The 20,102-nt window shown below is 40.2% G+C and overlaps 5 protein-coding genes, 1 long non-coding RNA gene and 1 other non-coding gene across 7 annotated transcripts; 3 read left to right on the top strand and 4 right to left on the bottom strand.

Annotated features, from left to right (window-relative positions):
• Positions 1-61: 61 nt before the first annotated feature.
• LOC123469374 lies at positions 62-1,209 on the bottom strand. Its single transcript, XR_006642601.1, has 3 exons — positions 1,089-1,209; positions 492-1,032; positions 62-433 (listed from the first exon to the last, which is right to left on the bottom strand). It is a non-coding gene; the product is annotated as an uncharacterized LOC123469374 (long non-coding RNA).
• LOC116915809 (intraflagellar transport protein 81 homolog) lies at positions 87-2,939 on the top strand. The gene is made up of 10 exons (XM_032920936.2): positions 87-223; positions 316-449; positions 518-698; positions 764-919; positions 978-1,337; positions 1,407-1,592; positions 1,652-2,045; positions 2,119-2,234; positions 2,350-2,645; positions 2,735-2,939. Exons 1-10 carry the CDS (start codon positions 116-118, stop codon positions 2,829-2,831), a joined length of 2,028 nt encoding a protein of 675 aa, XP_032776827.2. The 5' UTR covers positions 87-115; the 3' UTR covers positions 2,832-2,939.
• A 407-nt stretch (positions 2,940-3,346) lies between these two features.
• Trnar-ucu lies at positions 3,347-3,419 on the top strand. The gene has a single exon. It is a non-coding gene; the product is annotated as a tRNA-Arg (tRNA).
• A 13-nt stretch (positions 3,420-3,432) lies between these two features.
• On the bottom strand, positions 3,433-4,534 carry LOC116915831. The gene is made up of 2 exons (XM_032920968.2): positions 4,179-4,534; positions 3,433-4,106 (listed from the first exon to the last, which is right to left on the bottom strand). Exons 1-2 carry the CDS (start codon positions 4,532-4,534, stop codon positions 3,725-3,727), a joined length of 738 nt encoding a protein of 245 aa, XP_032776859.2. The 3' UTR covers positions 3,433-3,724.
• Positions 4,535-4,928: 394 nt separating this feature from the next.
• Positions 4,929-9,532, bottom strand: LOC116915790 (protein timeless). Its single transcript, XM_045168213.1, has 11 exons — positions 8,296-9,532; positions 8,027-8,121; positions 7,875-7,939; positions 7,562-7,745; positions 7,282-7,503; positions 7,074-7,223; positions 6,943-7,018; positions 6,545-6,685; positions 5,693-6,465; positions 5,383-5,632; positions 4,929-5,314 (listed from the first exon to the last, which is right to left on the bottom strand). The coding sequence occupies exons 1-11, from the start codon at positions 8,393-8,395 to the stop codon at positions 4,938-4,940; spliced, it is 2,433 nt and encodes an 810-aa protein (XP_045024148.1). The 5' UTR covers positions 8,396-9,532; the 3' UTR covers positions 4,929-4,937.
• Positions 9,533-9,613: 81 nt separating this feature from the next.
• LOC116915759 (1,5-anhydro-D-fructose reductase) lies at positions 9,614-11,267 on the top strand. Its single transcript, XM_032920886.2, has 7 exons — positions 9,614-9,754; positions 9,829-9,996; positions 10,063-10,266; positions 10,351-10,598; positions 10,680-10,842; positions 10,933-11,024; positions 11,080-11,267. Exons 1-7 carry the CDS (start codon positions 9,680-9,682, stop codon positions 11,120-11,122), a joined length of 993 nt encoding a protein of 330 aa, XP_032776777.2. The 5' UTR covers positions 9,614-9,679; the 3' UTR covers positions 11,123-11,267.
• Positions 11,268-11,522: 255 nt separating this feature from the next.
• Positions 11,523-14,506, bottom strand: LOC116915706 (polyribonucleotide nucleotidyltransferase 1, mitochondrial). Its single transcript, XM_032920851.2, has 8 exons — positions 14,339-14,506; positions 13,972-14,249; positions 13,270-13,909; positions 13,014-13,187; positions 12,753-12,955; positions 12,530-12,690; positions 12,158-12,469; positions 11,523-12,089 (listed from the first exon to the last, which is right to left on the bottom strand). Exons 1-8 carry the CDS (start codon positions 14,479-14,481, stop codon positions 11,691-11,693), a joined length of 2,310 nt encoding a protein of 769 aa, XP_032776742.2. The 5' UTR covers positions 14,482-14,506; the 3' UTR covers positions 11,523-11,690.
• Between the last annotated feature and the right edge of the window lie 5,596 nt (positions 14,507-20,102).

Raw genomic sequence — 20,102 nt, 5'->3', positions numbered from 1 at the left:
CGAGTTGCCATGGTTACTGTTAAACATAACACACCGGAGGAAAGAAAATACATAGCTGCAGTTCCGAATAATTCGTGTTAATATTGCTGTTTTTAATCGTGCTGCCGTTGTTAACATGGCACAGTTAGTAAAAATGATTGTCAACGAATTAAACCAACCACCTTTCAATTTAAACTTGACGAGTGTCACGTTTAACGCCCTTCATCCCCCTCAGCTACTGCAAGTACGGATAATCATACAAGTTATATTTTTAAAGAAATATACATGTGATCTAATAACATTTTTCTCTTGGCATTACCACGATTTCAATCAAAGCTTCTTAGTGATGTCTTGTGTGAAATTGAATCTAAAAATCGCGTCGATATCAGTGATGAGCCCGTCGATGCTTTGGCTCTGCGTTTGTTAACCTCTTTGCAAATTTTCAAATTCAAACCTGAAACGGAAGATCCGTAATTATTTAAATTTCTCGTTTTTTACGAATCAAAGCTCACCCCTTTTTTCCCGTCCTTGCGCACAGTAATGATTTTCGTGAAGGTTTGATATCAGGTCGACCGGAAAAAATTAACCCAATACTGAATTGGCTACTTCAGCGCAGGGAAGAGCTGAAGAAACGAGCCTATCTCTCTCGTTATCTCGTCAAAATTGACATCGCACCTGAGATGCGATCAGATAGTGACGTACTCGATCTATACGAACAGGTGAGAAAATAATTTTACAGAACCAAAACACCGGTTATCTTTCAAATTATATCGATCGATTACAGTACGAATTCCTGATTGAAGAGTTCAAACAGAGGCATAAGCAATTCGAAGCAAGCCAAATTGTAAATGACACCGTCATCGACCTTCGTAAAGATCTCCAATCGATGGAAGATGATAGAGAAGTTTTGATTCGTCGAATTGAACGTACTCAACGCAAAGTGAGACGACTTGAAATTCAAACTGTCCTTCCTTTTTCATCTTCTTTTTGGATCTAAGGTGGAGGGTGTGGTGAATTATAATCAGTTGCTTTCGGTGGCGAAGAAACTCCGGGCTGAGAAAGAAAAGAACCGTGAATTTCAAGCGCAGAAAGAAGATCAAAAGAGTTACCTTGGTCATTTGGAATCGCGGCGTCAACGTTTAATTAATCAGTTGACAGAGGTCCGCAAAACTAAAGCCAACTCCAGTGGGCAGATGCTGCTCCAGCGCGCTGAAGACGCAATTCGTGTTAATCAATACATGATTAACGAGAAACTGAACAAGGAAACTCAGCTGGTCACAGCCAACATTGCTTTAATGGAAAAAATGTTAGCGGCCCCCAATCCGACCTCTGCGGATCTTCAGATCGTCATACAAAAAGTGAACACCATTGAACCACGCGCACCTGTTTTTTGGCCATTTAATTCTATTTGTTTCTTCATTGTCCAGAGCGATGATTTCAGGAGCAAGATCGCTTATCTTACGGAGAAAAGAGCTTTACAGAATGATCCAATAGAAGACGGTATGGCACTTTACAGACAGCAATCGCTTATAACTTCTCGGAAGAAGGAAGCTTGCGCTGAGAGACTGAATGATTTGACTCAAGAAATGAATACTTTAGAGGCACAGCTACAGGTAAATGTTAAGAATGAAAAAAAAAAGCCATAGATTACCATAACATTTGAATGGAATAGGCAAAAAAGGAGCAACTAGGAGGCCAGTCCGAGACAGCGCTGACTAGTGAGCAATTCAAAACTTATGTCAGTGACTTACGCGTTAAAAGTAACGTGTACAAACAACGGCGTGCGGAGTTGAACGATTTGAAAGCAGAATATGGCATCTTGAGTCGAACGCTGGAAATCCTTAGAGCGCAAGAGGGAGGATTGACCGAGAATCTAGACAGGATTGAAACCCAGCAGGGTGTCAAAGGATTCCGAGAAACTCGAGATCTTCTTGAGAAAATTTCTGACGAGAAGGCCAACACGGATGAAGAAAAAGGACGTACTTTAGAAGAGATGTCTAACCTGGTCCGCATTCTCAATTCCAAGATTAGCGAAAAGAAAGTCCTTCTCGCTCCCCTTCTCCGCGGTTTGTCCTTCAGTTTTTTTTTTAAATACTCGAAATTCTATTTCCATAAATAACTGTAACATTACTCCAATAGAATTGCGTCCTTTAAGGCAAACTTACCAGGAATCTCTACCCGAATACGAAGCTAAAAAAAGAGAATACGAAGCACAGGTTCAGCTTATCGAGAATACCATCACATCGATTGCAAACGTAAACATTTTGTTTTCTAATAACTTATAGTAGCTTACCCTTTCTAGTACTCTTGTTTTTGAAATCTTCGCGGAAATATCTGAGAACGCGACTGTAAAATATTTCGTTGTGACAGGTGAAAAGCGGATTGGAAAATGAGATTGTCACTTTGGAAGAACGATGCCGTCAGCTGGAAGCTGACATAAAGGAAAATGAAACATACTTGCAGAGAGCCACTGATGAGATGAAACTGTACGTCAGCGGTGTCCAACAGCAACAAACTGAACGCGGCAAATCCGTTCGTGATCAGCTTCAACAGAAAATCGCTGAACAGGAAAAATTGAACGCTCAGCTACGTCAAGATCAGCGGCAGCTCAAAGACAATCTTCCGCAAATGGAAGAACAAATGAAATACTGGGAGAAACTTGAAAAGTAAATTCGTTTCTTCATTATTGAGCTCACGCTGGAGAACTTACTTTAGTGGCAATTTAAAGATTGATGTTACGATTGTTGTGTTGCAGGATATTTCGAGTCAAAATCCTTTGTCAGGAGAAACAGAAGTTGCAAGAGGGAACGGTTCGTCGTGAGCGAGGAAGGGAAACGTTAGTGCTGCAATGATGCAAGTAACGTGTTTTGAACATTCACAACATTACTGTTTGTGATGTATCATTTTTGAAAATCTTATAACGGTGGATCGTGAAATACAATTGACTTCCGGGGATTTAAGTCTTCGCTGTTTGGACTGGACATGTCTTCAACGATCAAAGCACCTTGTGATATGCATTTCCAGTCCTTTTCTAGAGACTTACCCATTGCTCGTCCATGGACTTCACGTTCGCAACATTCTGAGATTTGTAACGGAAATGCTGATAACATCACACGGGAAGTATCAATGTCCCGTCCGTCAGACCGTGCCATTAACGGCGAGTGGACACACAGTCTACTAGGTAGAATACGTAAGTACAATGGCAGGGACATTCTAGTAGGTTATCAAAAGTAATACAGTTGCACAAACATAGACTGTCGTTTCCTTTCCCAATAATCTACACCCATCGGGGGACAGAGAGTACTGAACGGATCCTTGTTTTTCGTTTGGCGTCATGATAATCGATAGAACATCGTTTATATTTAGTGATCATGTGGCCTAATGGATAAGGCGTCGGACTTCTAATCCGAAAATTGCGGGTTCAAGTCCCGCCATGATTAACAAAACACCCAATATTTTGACAAGATCACGTCAGTTATTAAAGAAGATCCCTCTTTCGTGTAAATAATACAACATTAAATATACGACAAAGCTAAATCATGTGTTAGTTTGTCTACATCGAGATTGCGGAAACTCATACAGCAGCTATGTAACAGGAAGAGACATTGATAAACAGTTTCTTATTTGACTTGGTTAACGCACCCACATTGGACAAACACTTACAAAAAACCCCAAAATACTTTTCAAGAAAGATTTTCAAATTGTTTGCAAGAAACATATATATACGTGCACACCTTCTAAGTAACTACACCTTGAATAAAGACTGGAGTTTCTTTTCGTGACATAGTGAAAAGGGAAATGGAGATGGGGTGCACCGTTGAACGAAGACTGTGTTTACAACGGTAACTTTGCGAGTGACAGTGATGGTTTGGTGGAAAATAACCGTGTTGGTTGGTACCTGTTGAACGATGCTAGTTTTCGTTTTCGTTATCGTCGTCACGATGAATTGCGTGAAAATGGAACTGAACCAGCGGCTAACACCTCGTATGAAATCAAATGGCAAACCGCTCTGTCTTTGATATTCATGGTCATCAGTTTGAAGGGACGAAGCGACCGTCGTAGAGGTATAATCGTTCGTTTGGGGCTCATCAAATGTCGTAGTCTCCGGTGCTGGGGTTGTCTCTACCCTATTGAAATGGGTGGGAAAAAAAGAACGTAATTTAGCCAAACAATAAAGGGATAATAGAATTCTTACATACCCGAGAACGGATGAATACATGAGGTCAAATGTATCGTCAAAATCTCCGTGAAAACTGAGGACGATGGGTTCTTCGACCCAGGCTCCCCTCCGTCTTAGACAAGGTCCAGTGACGTTAACTAACTTAGCGCATACAGTACTCGTCGTGTCGGTTTGAGTAACAGTTGTTGAACTTGACAGAGTCACAGTCGGTACGGAAATAAGGGAACGATTGAAAAATATGCTTTTAGGATGGAAAATTCTGTTGTTTTGGCGAGACGCTCGAGTACTGCCAGCATGGGGCGATTTAGTTTCAATTAAAATATTCCGGTCTAGAATTAGGAACAGTAACAATGACATCGCACTTGAAGACTTCATGATTTTTAATGCAAAATTCTTTATTCTAACGCGGAGGAGTGATGCTTGCTGAAGGTTTGATGAAAGACTGTCTCATCTCCAACGTCTTTTTCATCGATGAAAGCCTTTCGGCCGATATCTGACCATCAAGGTATTTAAAACTTGATAAGGCAAATCGGCCATCTTCTGATTCCTGGGCTTGAATACATACATTTAACATGGCAAACGGCTAGGGACCTTATTGGACTGCTATACCTAACGTAGCGTATCGTTTAAACGTTATCAACCGTCCACACTGCACTTCCTTGTACGAGGCATGTAGCGTGACTGGATCAGTTGCTAAACATAACGGAGGTAACATATGTCGTACTTGAAATACCCCTATTTTCCAGCACCTTCATGTCCTTTGCATGTCAGATTGGGACTAGAAGTCAGGAAGAATCGGCAAAGGGACTTTCTTGACTAGTGTCAAATCAAAGTGAATGTGATCAGGAATGGGGCCGAAAAGGAGGGCATAACTATAGAGGACATCGGCAGACCATTCGGATGGAATTTTCGGATAGAAAAAATACTGAGAGAATTGTGGAATAAGACCCATGAGCTGAAGAAGAAAGCGGAAGTGTTCGGAACGAAGGCCAGAAGCTTCCATTTCTGTCCATGGAACAATTGGACATGGAATCTTCATTGTCGCGCACGAACAACAAATCGGGTGATTAAATTCTCGGCCGGAATAGCTATGTAAACGAGTTGCACAAGCTGTAAGCAAAGATGACTGGATCCAACCGAGTTGTTTGTTGAATCCTGTTTGACAGCACGAGGCAATTTTAGCCAAATACGGGTTCACTGCGAACAAAACTGTTTGAAATTACCGGCACTAGTTAGCTGGTGAATCAGTAATTTAATGTCTCCATATGTCTCGGTTAAAGGATCATGTTTGCTAGTAAACTCCTCGGCCAAGGCATCCAACGGTTGCTGATCGGATTCCAGGAACGGGAAGCTTTCTATGTCCGGCGGTCGTTGTTTACTTTTGTGCGGGGAAAGCTTTTCGCAGTCGTTAAACAGATTTTCCGTGAATTTCCGCATCAGACGTTCGATTAGATCATGCCAGTCGTCACAAATCTAAACAGCAACAGTTTAAACTTAAATGAGAACTACGCCATCAAAATAAAAAAGAAATACTTCAAACTCTTCCTCCCATATTTTGCACAGCGGACGTAGAATGATTGGTTGGCATAAGAGATCAAACCGGCCAAATTCACAACCGACGCGACGTAACATAGTAAAGATGGACTCGTTCACAAAATAATCATTTGTCTTAAAATCCTCGAGGGCAGACCCGTATCGAGCCATAATGGTACTTGTGCAAAATTGTTTCAAATGATGGTCCAAGTCAAAACTCGCCCTGTACTCCGACTGTTGAACGGCCCGTTCAAGCGTCAAAAGCAGGGCGTGGTTAGCGCAGATAATATCACCCAAGCATTGATGAGTTTGAAATTCGTTATTGAAGTGACGTAGAAGTAGTAAGAAGAGCTGTCGGAGTTCTGCCATAGCTAAAAGATCATGACGTAGTTGAAAAATCCATTGTTCACTGCATTGGGAAAAACTGTTTTTGTCGGTGTCTGATACTCGTATCACGGAATATTTCTCAAGAGCCTGAAGATATTCAAATATAGCTCTTACTCCCAAACGTAAACGCCGTAGACTTGGCTTAGGGTCAATAGCAGTGTTTATGGAATCTAATTGGACGTTTTCCGTCTCTTGGACAACTACCCAAATCAGGTAGCCCATCAGATCCGTGGTTAGCACTTGTTTCAGAATGTTTGGTTTCTGCCCCAACTGTGACGTAAAAGGCAAACAATTGACTAGGAGCCAAAGAAAATGGGACTTATCTACAAGGTGATTGCCCTTTTGCTTCAATTGCTGAAGCAGCTCGTTCAGAAGTACGCTGAAGCCTGTTGAGAAATCAAAGGTATTGTTTATCATTGAGATTGTTAATGATCGTAATGAGTATTAGAATTTCCTTTCTATTACCGTTCAGCATGAAATCTATGGTAAATTTTCCTAATAGTTGAGAAATGGCATCTTCATTAGACACATTTTCCCACAATGTACTGCATAGTTTTAGTGTCGATGTCTTCTGTCGCTGTTTCTTTGTCATTTTTTGTTCATCACCTGTTTCAACAATAAAAAAAACAGGAAACAAGGAGTTATGGCAGTGTGATTACACACCTTGGCACCCTTCACTTAAACAGAAAGGCTGGCTCTTTAACCACAGAAGATATTCTAACAATATTTTCTTATTACAGGAAAATAATAGCTCTCCAGCTCAACTTTGAATGCCTCAAATAGTAGGATACATTTCTTCTGCCAATTACCATACCTTTTTGTTTAAACGAAGGGTTTTCGAGGACTGTATACGGAAATCTTACCATAGGAAGCTGAGCTAGATGATGTGCTGGACATCACCGTCAGAGCCTCCTGTAATGTATGGCATAGTGGCTCGAGCTATACAAAAACAGGTTAAAATATTACAGCATCAAAATATTTTTATTCAGTTTACCGGTGACGTAGGGTTATTTTTCTCGTCATCGTCGAACGACACGTTTACACTTGACTCGAACATTATATTTAGCTTCTCCTGGATGTTTTCGACTGACCAATCTTTGTAAATGGCCGCAATGACTTGGACAATTGTAACTACCAACTGACCCTACAATCAATTCCAGAATTTGAAAATCAGTCACTAGAATCCAAAAAGAATTGTTTACCTTCTGCGGACAGGCCAGCATATCCAGCAAGAGTTTTCCAAACCCTTGTGCGAAAATGTTGCAAACAATCTCGTTTTGCTGAGAAAGCTCGATGTTATAGCTTTGTGAATACGATGACATCTGAGAATCAGGCTCAACGGGACGCTCCGGCGCGTCCAGAATGTTACGAATAAGTAACAAACAAAGATTAAGCAATTCGATTTCATCGCGGGACGAAGGTTGCTGGAACGTAAGAAAATTCATTTAATGAAAACAAGTTCAAGTATCGTTGCAAGAATACTTTTGCCAAAAGAAGTTTAGAGTGCTCGATAATAGCTCGAGTGGCACTGAGATCGAGGAAGGCTTCTTTAGCCTTGTAAAGAAGCTGCTTCAATTCATACGTAACATATGACGAGTACGTTTTCTGGTCGCGAGTCCTATCGCAAACAAGGCTTTCTATTGGAGTGGTAATCGCTACCGATAATCTAAAGATAATTTTAAAAAGGACATACAATTTCTAGACGATGATGCAATGTGATTTTCATGTAAATACCCACAAAACCCGAAAGAAAACAATCAACAACATGCGATCAACGAATCCGTAGTTTACGTACTTGACTGTGGAACGGAAAACTTTAGGCCAATTCCTGTAGCTACTTATCAGAATGGGTTTTAGGTCCTGTGAAAATCGATAAACAAAACAAAATTACAAAAAAGATTATTAGCAGTGCGAAAATCGACGCCGGAAACAGAAATGTTTAAATACCTTGTTTAAGAGATCGATGTAACCAAAACCGCGCCGGCGTGAATGAGTCTTTGTATCATCACAGTTTAACTGTCTAATAAGATCTTCTAGGCAAACTGAAATTTGAAATTCAATCTTTTACGTTATCTGATTTTGGCGTTCCACAGCAGCAAAGAGAAACCCAGCTCAATAACTGAGAACATCTTCTTAACATCGGAAATTCTCATGGCATCACAATTTAAATCATAAATGGCAATTCGAAATAAGAGTATATTTCAAAGGTAATTTACGCAAGCATTGGTCACTGATGTAATATTGTTTGTTGTAATATGTTCCCAGAGGAATCAGCATCCGGGATGGGGCGTCTCCATTCAAGTGTAGCCAATCCATTTTGAACGAGCACAAAATCAATTTTTAATCGAAGCAAGGAGTTCTTAATTAGCAAACTAACGTAAATTCTGCAGGTTCGAGGTAATGCAAAACACTGGATACATTTAAATACGCCAAGGAAGACTACAAGTTAATTACGAAGGTCTTTACTAGCAACTTATTTGTATGATTCTCTTCATTATTTCATTCGCTGCTTCTAGCAACAGTGAATGCACAGCGCTGGCCGTCTCCCACTTTTATACATGCCTACCAAGTCAGGTAAAAGGTGCACAAAGAGGCTTCAGGTATGTTTGCAACAGCGACAAGACTGAGTCGCGCTCTCGTCATACATCCTTGTGTCAGCGATGACAACGACTGACGTAATGTGTTAAACGAAGGCAAATTGTTAGTTGATTTTCCTTGTACTGTCTTTTAATTTCACGCCCCGTATCTCGACGAATGCCTCTTTCAAGCCATTGACAAGATTTGTCTTTAACATCCGCTCGAGATGGCCAATTTCACGTAACTAAGGACGCATATAGGCCAACTCGCTTACTGACAGGATGCTTAAAATACAGGATGGCGCTAACTGCATTTGTCCGACAAACTGCTAGACAGAAAACTTGTTGCCAGATGAAGGGCTAGTTTGAGGAAAATGGATACAGAGAAGACGTCTACGTCTTCCGGATACGGATGTTCCCTGTTTGCACAGCTCTGCTCCTGCATAGGGGGAGCTACGTGCTTGCAATATGACGTCAGCAATCGTTTGAAGGTGCCATTCACCTCATCAAGGACGGCTTTGTATTGAGCCAAAATATTTCTAAAACAGAACTGCGTAGATGCAAACTAAATTGCACTCATCTCAGAAAACCGCAGTAAGGTAAATGACCCATAACCGGAATACCATACGTCAATTGCGCTAGATTATTCGTATCGAAGACGTTATCATCAATGGCTGAATGCGCTCAAAACCGACAAAAATAAATGAAATAAAATTAAAAACTGGTCAACACCGAATGTGTTATGCATGAGAGTATTGGAAAGAATGTCGACTGCAGAGAAACCAGTTATTCCGGATTGGGAGAACACCTTGGCGGCGATGCTTCTGATTGGCCACCGTAAAAAACAACTTGAACAACAATTATCGGAAAGGGATATCGAGGCTAGCAAAACACTTGAAGGTGTCTGCTAGAGTTTTCTATTTTTCTCTTTTGAAGAAAAAAAACTTTCTACAAGAAAGGGCGGACTTAAAGAACAAGACATACTCTCACCCATTGAGCTTTCATTCACTGGCGAGTTGTCGCCATGGATAACAGACATCCTAAATTGACCCTGTTCAACGGCCAGCACATCCCTGTAATAGGATTAGGAACTTGGCAGGTAAAAATCCATGTGATTTTTTGAAACTACTTCACGCTGTCACTTAATTTGCGACATTTATTTTCATTTTAAAGTGCACTACAGATGAAGTCAAGGAAGCTGTCAACGCTGCTCTTGAAACTGGTTACCGACACATCGATACGGCGTACTTGTATCAAAACGAAGCGGCAATTGGTCAAGTTATTCACGAATGGATTAACAGCGGGAAGCTTAAGCGTCAAGAGCTATTCATAACAACTAAAGTAAGACAATTTCGCACAGAATGAAAACGACATTTTGAATATGTGCGTTGTGCTCTAATTTTGCAGCTGCCCTTTACGGGGAACAAACCGGAAAAAGTGGAACATTTTCTCAAACTTTCCCTCGAAAACCTGAAATTGGATTACGTCGATCTCTATCTGATCCATTTCCCTATTGGCTTTCGTGGCGAAGACGATCACGATCTCTTTCCGAGAGATGCAAATGGCAAATTGCTCTTGGACTTTGATTCCAACACGCTCACTCTTTGGAAAGTAAACCCAAAAAAAATACCATCACATTTAAGAAAATAATTGAAAATGCGATGATATTCATCTTTACCTTCTTATTAAAAACAGGCCATGGAATCTCAAGTAGACGCTGGCCGTGCAAAAGCCATTGGCTTGTCTAATTTCAACAGCCATCAAATCGAAAGGATCGTGCAAACGTCACGCATCAAACCGGCCAATTTGCAAGTGGAGATGCACGCATATTTCCAGCAAAAGCGATTGAGAACTTACTGCAAAAAACACGGCATCGTCGTTTGCGCGTACGGACCACTCGGATCCAAAGGCAGAGTTGAATTCAGTTCTCGATGCGGAGTGCCGTAAGTGATTGAGCGCAATTTTTTTTGGCAGCGCCACATCATTGCGTGTACGATACAAAACGTTTTTACCTAATTGAAAAGGAAGCCTCAAATCGCAGATGTGCTGGACGATCCGGTGGTGGCGGAAATTGCCAACGCCCACTCGAAAACATCCGCTCAAGTGCTACTGAGACACTTGATACAACTCAATGTCGTCGTCATCCCCAAAAGCGCCACGCAGTCGAGAATTCGTGAAAATTACGATGTTCGTTGTTATTCATTTTTTTTTTAAATTACATGTTGCACCTGTCGCATGTTTTTAAAAACTTCATTATGGCGGGAATTTAAAAATTAGGTTTTTGACTTTGTCCTAACGGAAAACGAAATGGAGAAACTCAGCCAGTTGGACAAAAACAATCGCACCTTCATTTTTGACGAATTCGATGGGTAAAATTTACTGCTTCGTTCAAAAAGAAAATTTACTAATTCAATGAAATTACAGGGTGCCAGATCATCCGGAATACCCTTTCATCATTCCTTATTAAGTTATCTCCTTCGCTTTCCTGCCAGGGAAAACTCGATGAACAGAGGAAGTCAATCAGACGAGGCCTTTATTGATCACGCTACCTCGCACGTGGATTATAAGATGGCATCATGTTTAAACAATACATACTTATTTTTCAAAATAAATATTGTCTACTTTGCAATTCATGACCGTTTCAAGTATCTCGGACAGAAGATTTCTTTCTACGACTGCTGTTGCACTCGACTCGCAAGGTGACAAGGTCAAAATCAAAGACCTTCTTTCATTTGTTTCTCTCGGTGATGACGAAAGCAAAAAACAATTCACGATATCTTTAAAAAAAACACGACCGATTTCCTGAGAAAAACTACGAATGAATAACAAAAAAAAAAAAACATTTAAACCTAAATCCATGGTCGAACTTCAACGAATCATTTTTATTTGATTTACATTCAATGGTAAACCCTAAAAAAAAAATGGCGTTTTTGGCTTTCGACAAAAGACTTTTGCAGCTTTGATCAAACACAAAAGCTGCTATTTGTATCGGCAAAACCGTATTACACGGATTGTTTAAAAACAATAGCTTCATTCTAACTACTCGGGGGTGTTCCATTCAAATTTTTTACAATAGCTGAGGCAGGCGATTGGAGGACTTTTCGCGAGAGTCGCATCCTTCCGCTAACTGGATCCCGACCGAAATATTTAATAGAGATATCTTGTCCTACCTCGAGGCCGAGGGCGGATGGATGGGCTACCTTCCGTACGTCCAGCTGCGAATTGTGTAGAAGGGTGGGCACCATTGTCGGATACAGGGTGACCAACACGCCCGTTTCCTTCAATTCGACGATACGTGCTTTGTAAATGGCACCAAATTCCAGTTCGGGCTCTCTTTCCTGCTTCATGAATTGCTCAATCATCTCCTTCGCTTCATCCATTGCCGATTGATTGGGCGCGAATATCGAGTACGTCGATTCATCGATTGCAGTAATCTAAAGAAGGAAATATAACATAAAATCTGTTGAATACTTGCTCATTCTATTTCTTAAAGCAATGTTACCTGAACACCTGCTTCAGCGGTTAATTTCTTCAAATTCGCACCGCCCAAGCCGATAAATTTGGCTCGTTTGTGTGCCTCTACTTGCAGTTTCTCGGATACTGGCCATATATCCTTCTTGTCTTTGCGCGGTTTATTGATCGTCTGGGACATTATGTCAAGAATATGAGACTTTGCATCGCTAGCCTGCAGAACCGATTCCATGATAATCTTTAAAGGGACTCCAGGTAGTTTGAAATCAGCTTGGAGAGCCGTAATGCCTTTCTTGGTTCCGGCTAACTTGAAATCCATGTCTCCCAAATAATCCTCAATGCCCTGTTGAATAAAAGATGGTGAGGGTCATGAATAAGATAAGAACGTGCAGAATATATTTACCAGGAGATCCGTGAGGATGCGATAGTCTTCAATCTGTTGAGTTTCCGGGTTGGTCCGGCTGACTAGTCCTATCGCCACGCCTGCTGCTGGCTGAGAAATTGGAACGCCTGCGTCCATTAAAGCCAGCGAACCTCCACAAACCGAGGCCATTGAAGACGAACCTATGCAATTGCTCATCATCAATGTTTTAGAAGGATAAAAGCGATCCATGTTGAAGACTCACCGTTTGACTCCAAGACCTCTGAAGTTAATCTAATGGTAAATGGATAGTCACTAGGCACTACAGGTCTCAAGCCTTTTTCTGCTAAGGCTCCATGGCCAAGCTCACGACGACCGGCATTACTACCCGGTCCAACTTTTCCCGTTTCGTTAGTGGCGTATGGCGGGAATTCGTAATGAAGAAAGAAATTTTTGGCTTTCAATCCACTGTAGAGAAAATATTATGAATATTATGTGGTTTTAGATTAAACGAGTGTGAACCTACCCCATAAGTATTGAAACTGGATCGGATTTTAAGGCTGATTCAGGGGAATCGAAAGCTACGGTGCATACAACTTGAGTTTGGCCACGTTGGAAAAGCGCCGATCCATGGAGAGGTCGATACAAATCGACATCGCAAGAAATCTTACGGATATCGGTTAATTTCCTCCCGTCGCATCTTTTCGTACATGATTTAGAAAAAAACTTGTTAATCCTTCCAAACATTGAAAAAATAAATAAATAAATAACTATCAACTGACCTGATTTCTTCGTCTAGAATGAGTTTCCGGAATAACTCCTTGAAAAATTTGTTAAAAGACTCGCTTATGATCATGGTGTCAGTTTCAGGGAAGTGTGCCTTCATTTTTTCCATGACGTCATTCCGAACGGTGGAAATTGCAACGTCACGCGATATCTTATCATGACTAAAATCGCGCAGAATAGCACGTAATCGATTTTCGCTCATCAGTTTGATTGCGGATAGTAACTCTTCTGAGCCAGACTGCAGGGTGACGTATTCTCTTTTGGGTTTCCCTGCTTCTTTCCGTAACGTTTCGACGGTTCTGGCTATGATTTGACATTCTTTCACTCCCATTTTGATGGCTTTCAGGAAGTCTTGCTGATAAACATTTTCAGCTGAGGCCTCTAGCATAACAACAAGGTTCTGAAGAGTAGCACTAACAACCAAATTTAACTGGCTCTTGGCCATTTCTCTCCTGGTGGGATTGACAACTACTTCATTGTCAATGAGTCCCATTCGAACTGCTGCCACTGGGCCGTTCCAAGGAATATCTGAGACAGCCAGGGCTGCAGAGGCAGCATTAATGCTCAACACCTCTGGGTCATTTACTCCATCCACAGATAGCAAATTACAAACTACCTGAGTCTCATAGAAGTATCCTAGACCAGAAGATGAAATTCAGTTTCAAAATTATCTGCGTCTTTGAGGGATTACCACTAACCTTCGGGAAAGAGAGGTCTAAGAGATCGATCAATCATGCGGCTAGTCAGAATCTCTCTTTCAGATGTTCCAAGTTCTCGTCTTAAGAAATTGGTAGGTATTCTGCCTGCAGCAGCTGCTTTCTGCCTGTAATCCACTGTAAGAGGCAGGAATGAAGCTGTCGGTGAGCTTTTGGCTTTACTTACAGCCGTCACCAGGACGGCAGTTTCTCCAAAGGAAGCAACAGCACTTCCATCTGCAAAGCGTGCATATTTTCCCGATTGAAATTCGAGTTTTTTCCTAACAAAACCACACAAAAAAACATTTATAATCGTTGCCTTTGCACACATTTATGCCTCTGGAGAACTATATAGAAGTATAGAATTTACCCGGAAGACAAAGGTGCATGGACAGTCGATTCATGTCTCGCGATACAAGTTGCACGCAACCGATCAAAACGTCCACTGCGATACTGAGTTCCAAAAAGATTCCGTGAATAGAGCCGGCTTCTACTCACGTGGACAGCCGACATTTTCAAGTCGGAGTGTACTACGGGCTCATAACAAAAACCCTACTCACCCTAATCATCATTTTCGCCGATTCCAATCGATTCGCGATTTTACATTAATTCTCCTTTTTCAAACTTGTCATTCTTGCTACATCTGCGCTGAAAATTAATGTACGGCCTTCAGAAAATTTAAACGTTAATGGTATAGACGCTGAGGCTAAATAGCAAAGGATCCACGGATCTTGAATTCTTGAGTAATAGCGTAACGACTTTGATCGTTTTCTCCCTTCCGTAAACGGTCGATATCATTAATCTAGTCTTTTTGTGGAAAAAGGAACCTGCCAACAGCAGCAGATCTCAATGTTTTTAAGCTTTGAACATTTTTTGTTGTTTTTACTCAAACTTGATTTTTATAGCTTCAAATAAGAAGCTAAGTAAGGAGGCATAGAAACTAGATTCAGGAGTGCCCTTGTAAAGGAAAAAATAAAAATAAAAAAAAAAATTCGGGGAATGAACGGCTATTATATCAGGACATATACTTGAGTCCACTAGCCCAAAACTCCAGCATATACTAAAAAAAAAAACTTACTCTGGGAATAAAGCCTTTGCCTTCCTTCCGGCTTTATATTACAGCTGCACCATTTTATCTGTATAATTTATGGAAACTACTGTCCCATATTTTTCCTCAGCGAAGAGAATATAAGCCCTCCCAAAAGGAATAGCAATAAAACAGACAAAAAATAAGCGAAATAAAAAAAAAGAAAAATCTTTGCCAATAATAAAATTTTTCTTTCAAGAAAAAACACAAGTGGGAAACCCATTAACTGTCAGTTGGCCTCCGTCACCCTTGACGTGTCAAAGATGGCGCTAGGCCATAAGAAACATGCAAAAATAAAAAAAAAAACTTTCTAGCTTTTCTTTGCAAAAAATAACACGACAAAAATCGGAGCCACCGTTCGTGTGAAGTTGCACTTACGGACATTGGCCAGCAAGCATATCCATCAGCTCGTGACCTCCCATCAATCCTCCTTTTTTTTTAGCCACTGACGTGATTCGCCTAAAAATCCTTCAGTGGTAGACATGGAAAAACATTAGAATGCACACAAGACCCTCTTTCCAGAAATGCTCCCGCAGTCACGGCACTTCCCTCCCCTCCTTTTGCTTCAATGATTTTATTCATGTGCGAACCTTTAGTTCATCCTGCTCTATATTTACACAAACAATGTTGTTCGCATCGTTGGATTCAACAAACTAACAAAGTCCTTCCTCCTATATATTCTTCTCCGCATGACAAAGCGCATTGAAGCGTTCGATGATATTGCTATACGTGCCAATTGGATGGTGTGATGTGTCGACAAAATAGCAGAGGGGATTGGGGAGACATAAATTTTCTTGCAATGTTAAACGATTTCTAGATCAAAGTCGGCGCCATATAGTGTGGATTTCTTTTTTTTTAGCTCCATTTCACTTTCAACGTTACATAGTAAGTAACATTAAAACTGTCGGCCTTTACTTATATCGACTGACCGCACCCACGGCGTACACCAATCAATAAGGACGTGTGTATAGCGAACACGTACTATAACGCGCTGCGTAATAAACGCATCATCAGTTCGTTGCCAAGTGTATTTCTTTTTTTCATCGGCAGTTGGCTTAGACGTACGTGAAGAAAACGATTACGAACATTCCTCGTAAAAATCGTTTTTCTTGTATACACAGTTCTATCTAACACACAAAATTGTAGACCGAATCTACTTAAAAATGTTCAGCTCTCAAATGAAGAGCGTTGTATAAAGAAGGAGCTAAAAATGTCTTGATCGAACATCACGCAGGTATTTTTACACGAATAACGAAATTTAATTGTATATAGTGCCTTCGTTATTATCCGAATCAATTTTAGAGCGACATTGCCATTTTTTTTTTAAACATCAAATTAAAGTCGTGGGGAATAAAATAAAGGGGGGGACCTCTAACTCTATTTTTGTATACGACGCGGATGCGTGCTGTGTAAAGAGACAACGCCGGTGTAAATAGAAAAGAATGAAAACGGAACGGAATATATTTATATATATAAGACTGTGTGATGCTGCTGTATAGAATGGAATGTCCAAGTGTTGAGCCAGAAAGCGACATCCGTTCAGCAAGCTCGCCCGCCTGACAACAACATCCTTCTTTCGCTAAACAACAATGAGAGATTTATATACTATTCTTTCTTTCGTCTTTTTTTTTGCGAGCGAAATCTGTGCTTATATATAGCATCTAACAGTTTGATTCAAGAATATTACGGATGGTGGCGTACGTGTAGATTTTTTGTTTTCCCTCACAGCCAGAAATCCGAAAAAGAAATGGGTGAATAAAAATGATATTCGTAGACAATGATGACAAAGTTTTTTGGCGTTTGAGTTTATTTTACATCTTTTTAAAGCTTGTAATGTAAAAAAATAAGAAAAAAAAAATTGATCCGTTCAATATCTTTCGTCACCGGCTTTTCGCGGCACATGTGCCATAAGGCTGCTATGCAAATCCGATTGAAAACAACAAAAAAGGATCACCATGGCGGCAGAGTCTCAATATTTATAGCTGCCAGTCTTCTTTTTTTTTGTTTTGTTTTTCATCTTCTTGAATTTCAGACCCCAACGCAATTTGACGACGAGTAATGACGTCACTTGCCTTCATGTGACGTATAATTAGTGTCGCATTGTTCGTGATTTTCAAAATGAAAAAGAACGTCGCCTTCAAGACGAGAAAATCAATAAGTTGCTAAAACAGAATGCGAAAAGAAAATGTGTTTAAGTATATCGATCCACAAAGAAAAAAAGGAACACAACCGCTATACACTTCCGTTAAGCAAACAAATTTGTCTTGTGTGTTTTCGAATTTTTCTTTTAAATATACGCACGTGTGTATATAGACACAGCTTCTTTCTTATACGCAACGTTTAGTTTTTGTTTTGTATAATGCGCACTTTGGAACTGTCTTTTCTCTTTAAAAAGCCCGGAGGATATGCACTAGATCTAAAAAGACAATGGCAATTTCATATGCAATGTTCCTTTTTCTCCTTCTTCAAATAATATAGAAGAAGAACAAAAGACTTAATATATAGACATCAGAATTAAATTTACGATTTTGTGGTTGTTCACTGTCAAACACAGCAGACACATCAACTTGATACGTTTCCGTTATATGATGGACAGTTCTTCTGGATGTGATTATACAGCACGGCTTTCTCGTATATATATTCACTGTCAAATCAACGTGTCCACTGCGCCACTCATCCGCATTCCAGCACAAAAAATGATGTCCACATATAGTATATATATTGACTTTATGCGCCATTCTATTCCGCACGATGTTTTTTTGCGCGTCTATATAATATAGACTCAAAGCGCTTTCCTATATAAGGATCTATATAGTTGCTTGCTCCTTACATTTCATTGGAGAACGTGCCAGGACGACATATAGGCTAGATACAATAACTTATTCAAAGACAGCACGGCCTATACAGCAGTTGTCGCTAATCAGGGATGTGACGCAATACATTGTACAGAGTGATCTTTGTGATGCTGATGCAGCCCAATTATCGGGACAAGCAATGTGTATCTGATAATCCGATGGATTTAATTTATTTTCAACATCGATGTATCAAAAGCCAAAAATATAGAATTGAAATATTTCACGAAAACAACGATCTTTTTTTCTAATTAAATGGTAGCCTAGCCTAAACTCATTTATTTCCGTGTTTCTTTTAAATTGTTCTCCTCTATTTTGTTATTCGTCTTCCCAGCGACGCATCAAATATTTGATTGATGGTTGCGGACGTCACGCGGGACGACCGTAAAAAAAGAGACACCCTCAACAATATAAGAAGAAAAAAATATATAGGCCTATACAACCGAAGAAAATAAAGAACACTCCTCAAAGAACAAACGGCCAAACAGCTGACGATCAGCTGTATAAACTTATTGCACACATCTACACTGTCTAGGCTACAGCGCAATCGTATACACCCACATTTCTATATACAAAAGAAAATGAATCCTGTTAAAGAAAAAAAAAAAAACTGTTCTCCAACTTAAGTTTTGATTGCTCCAAGGCAATAACAGACATTTGTTTCGCGAAAATGAACGATTGAAATCAAGCGTCCAATGAGTGACCGCACGTATAGCCTTCGTATAACAATCGCAAAAAGAAATCAGCAACGTTGCACCAAAAATACATATCGATAATAAAGGGCCCTCTCCATATCAGGCAATAGTCAGCAATAGAGTGATGTGACACACAAAAAGAAAACACGAGAGCAACGCAAAGAGGGACGCTGATTTAGAGGATAGCGTCCGAGACATAGTGATGACTTGCTGTGTGGCCTGAACGATCAATACTTTTACGCAGCGGACGCACGCAACCTCGGCTGGCCGCGTTTGACACCACGGCGCCCAGTACTTGACGACTGTTGATGCCGTTAAGGTTTCGAGATGACAGAACGTCATTTATAGACGCCTCTCTCTATGTTTTTTGAGGTGGGTTTGAATCCCATTTTCTTTTTATTTAAATCGAGATAAAAATGTTCAATGGAAGCCCCTTCGTGATGTGTGGTGCTCCCTGATTGTACGCACTGTCATTTTATTCGGAGGGGGGCGCTTGATTTGTAGAATGTAAATATACGGCTGGAAGTAGTACGTGCAGCCTCGCATGAGATTAAGCTGTTCAACATATTTTGTAAAGGTTTTTATAATTTTTTTTGGCCAGATTAAGTGGAATTGTAACCTGCTGACGTCATCAAGTGCTCATACATCGGAAAGTGTTGGACGGTTTATATACTTAATCCTCTGGAAGGATTTCAACAGCAGTTTCTAGATGTGTATTAGCCTACATAATTAAGAAAACAAAAAATATATCCTCTTTACGTTCGGGTTATTTCATGGCCGTATAAAAACAAAGTTGAAAGAAATGTAGGCTGGGGGATCGATACATTTCGATTCTCTATACTACATAATAGGGCCAAACGGAAATGAATAATGGAAAGGACTAAAAAAAGAGGAAAAAAAAGAAAAAGAGGGGCAAACATGTGCGATGCTTTCAAGCTATGTACACAAACATCTGGATTTTCCCTGTACATCAGTGTCTCTCTATGCCGTAGATCGGCAATGGATCGATCAAAATTTAGCGACCGTGATCGATAAATATCCATCACACATGCACACAGCAGTTCTTATATCAAAACAAATTCGAAAGCGATGAAATGCGTAATAAGCCGCATTTATGGCTTTGGCCAAACGTCATTCGTATATTTTATTGAAGAATTTAAAATCTTTTTTGGCAAAAGTGTATGTACGGGAAGAAAAAGCCTCGCATTCTTTCACGAGGATTTCTTTATCACATGTATGGCCTTATGGAAGGCTTGCCGCTCAAACAAAAAGAACAATAGTTTACACAAAACAAATAAGAGAAGGCTTTCACACAGAGATAGAACATTACTACTATACAATCATGTGTGATTATTGTGAAACACAGCCATGCTTTTCTTGTATATAGTTTAATCTTCTAAATCCTTTATATATCGATGTATGCGTGTTAAATACGTAGAGTGGGATTCAACGAGACTCCATTAGTCTCTACGTGACGACGATATTTAAACGACGCACTCT

Source organism: Daphnia magna, linkage group LG1 (genome assembly GCF_020631705.1).
Source record: "Daphnia magna isolate NIES linkage group LG1, ASM2063170v1.1, whole genome shotgun sequence".
Lineage (NCBI taxonomy): Eukaryota > Metazoa > Arthropoda > Branchiopoda > Diplostraca > Daphniidae > Daphnia > Daphnia magna.
Note: the sequence above shows the minus strand (reverse complement) of the source record. Positions and strands in the feature narration are given on the sequence as shown.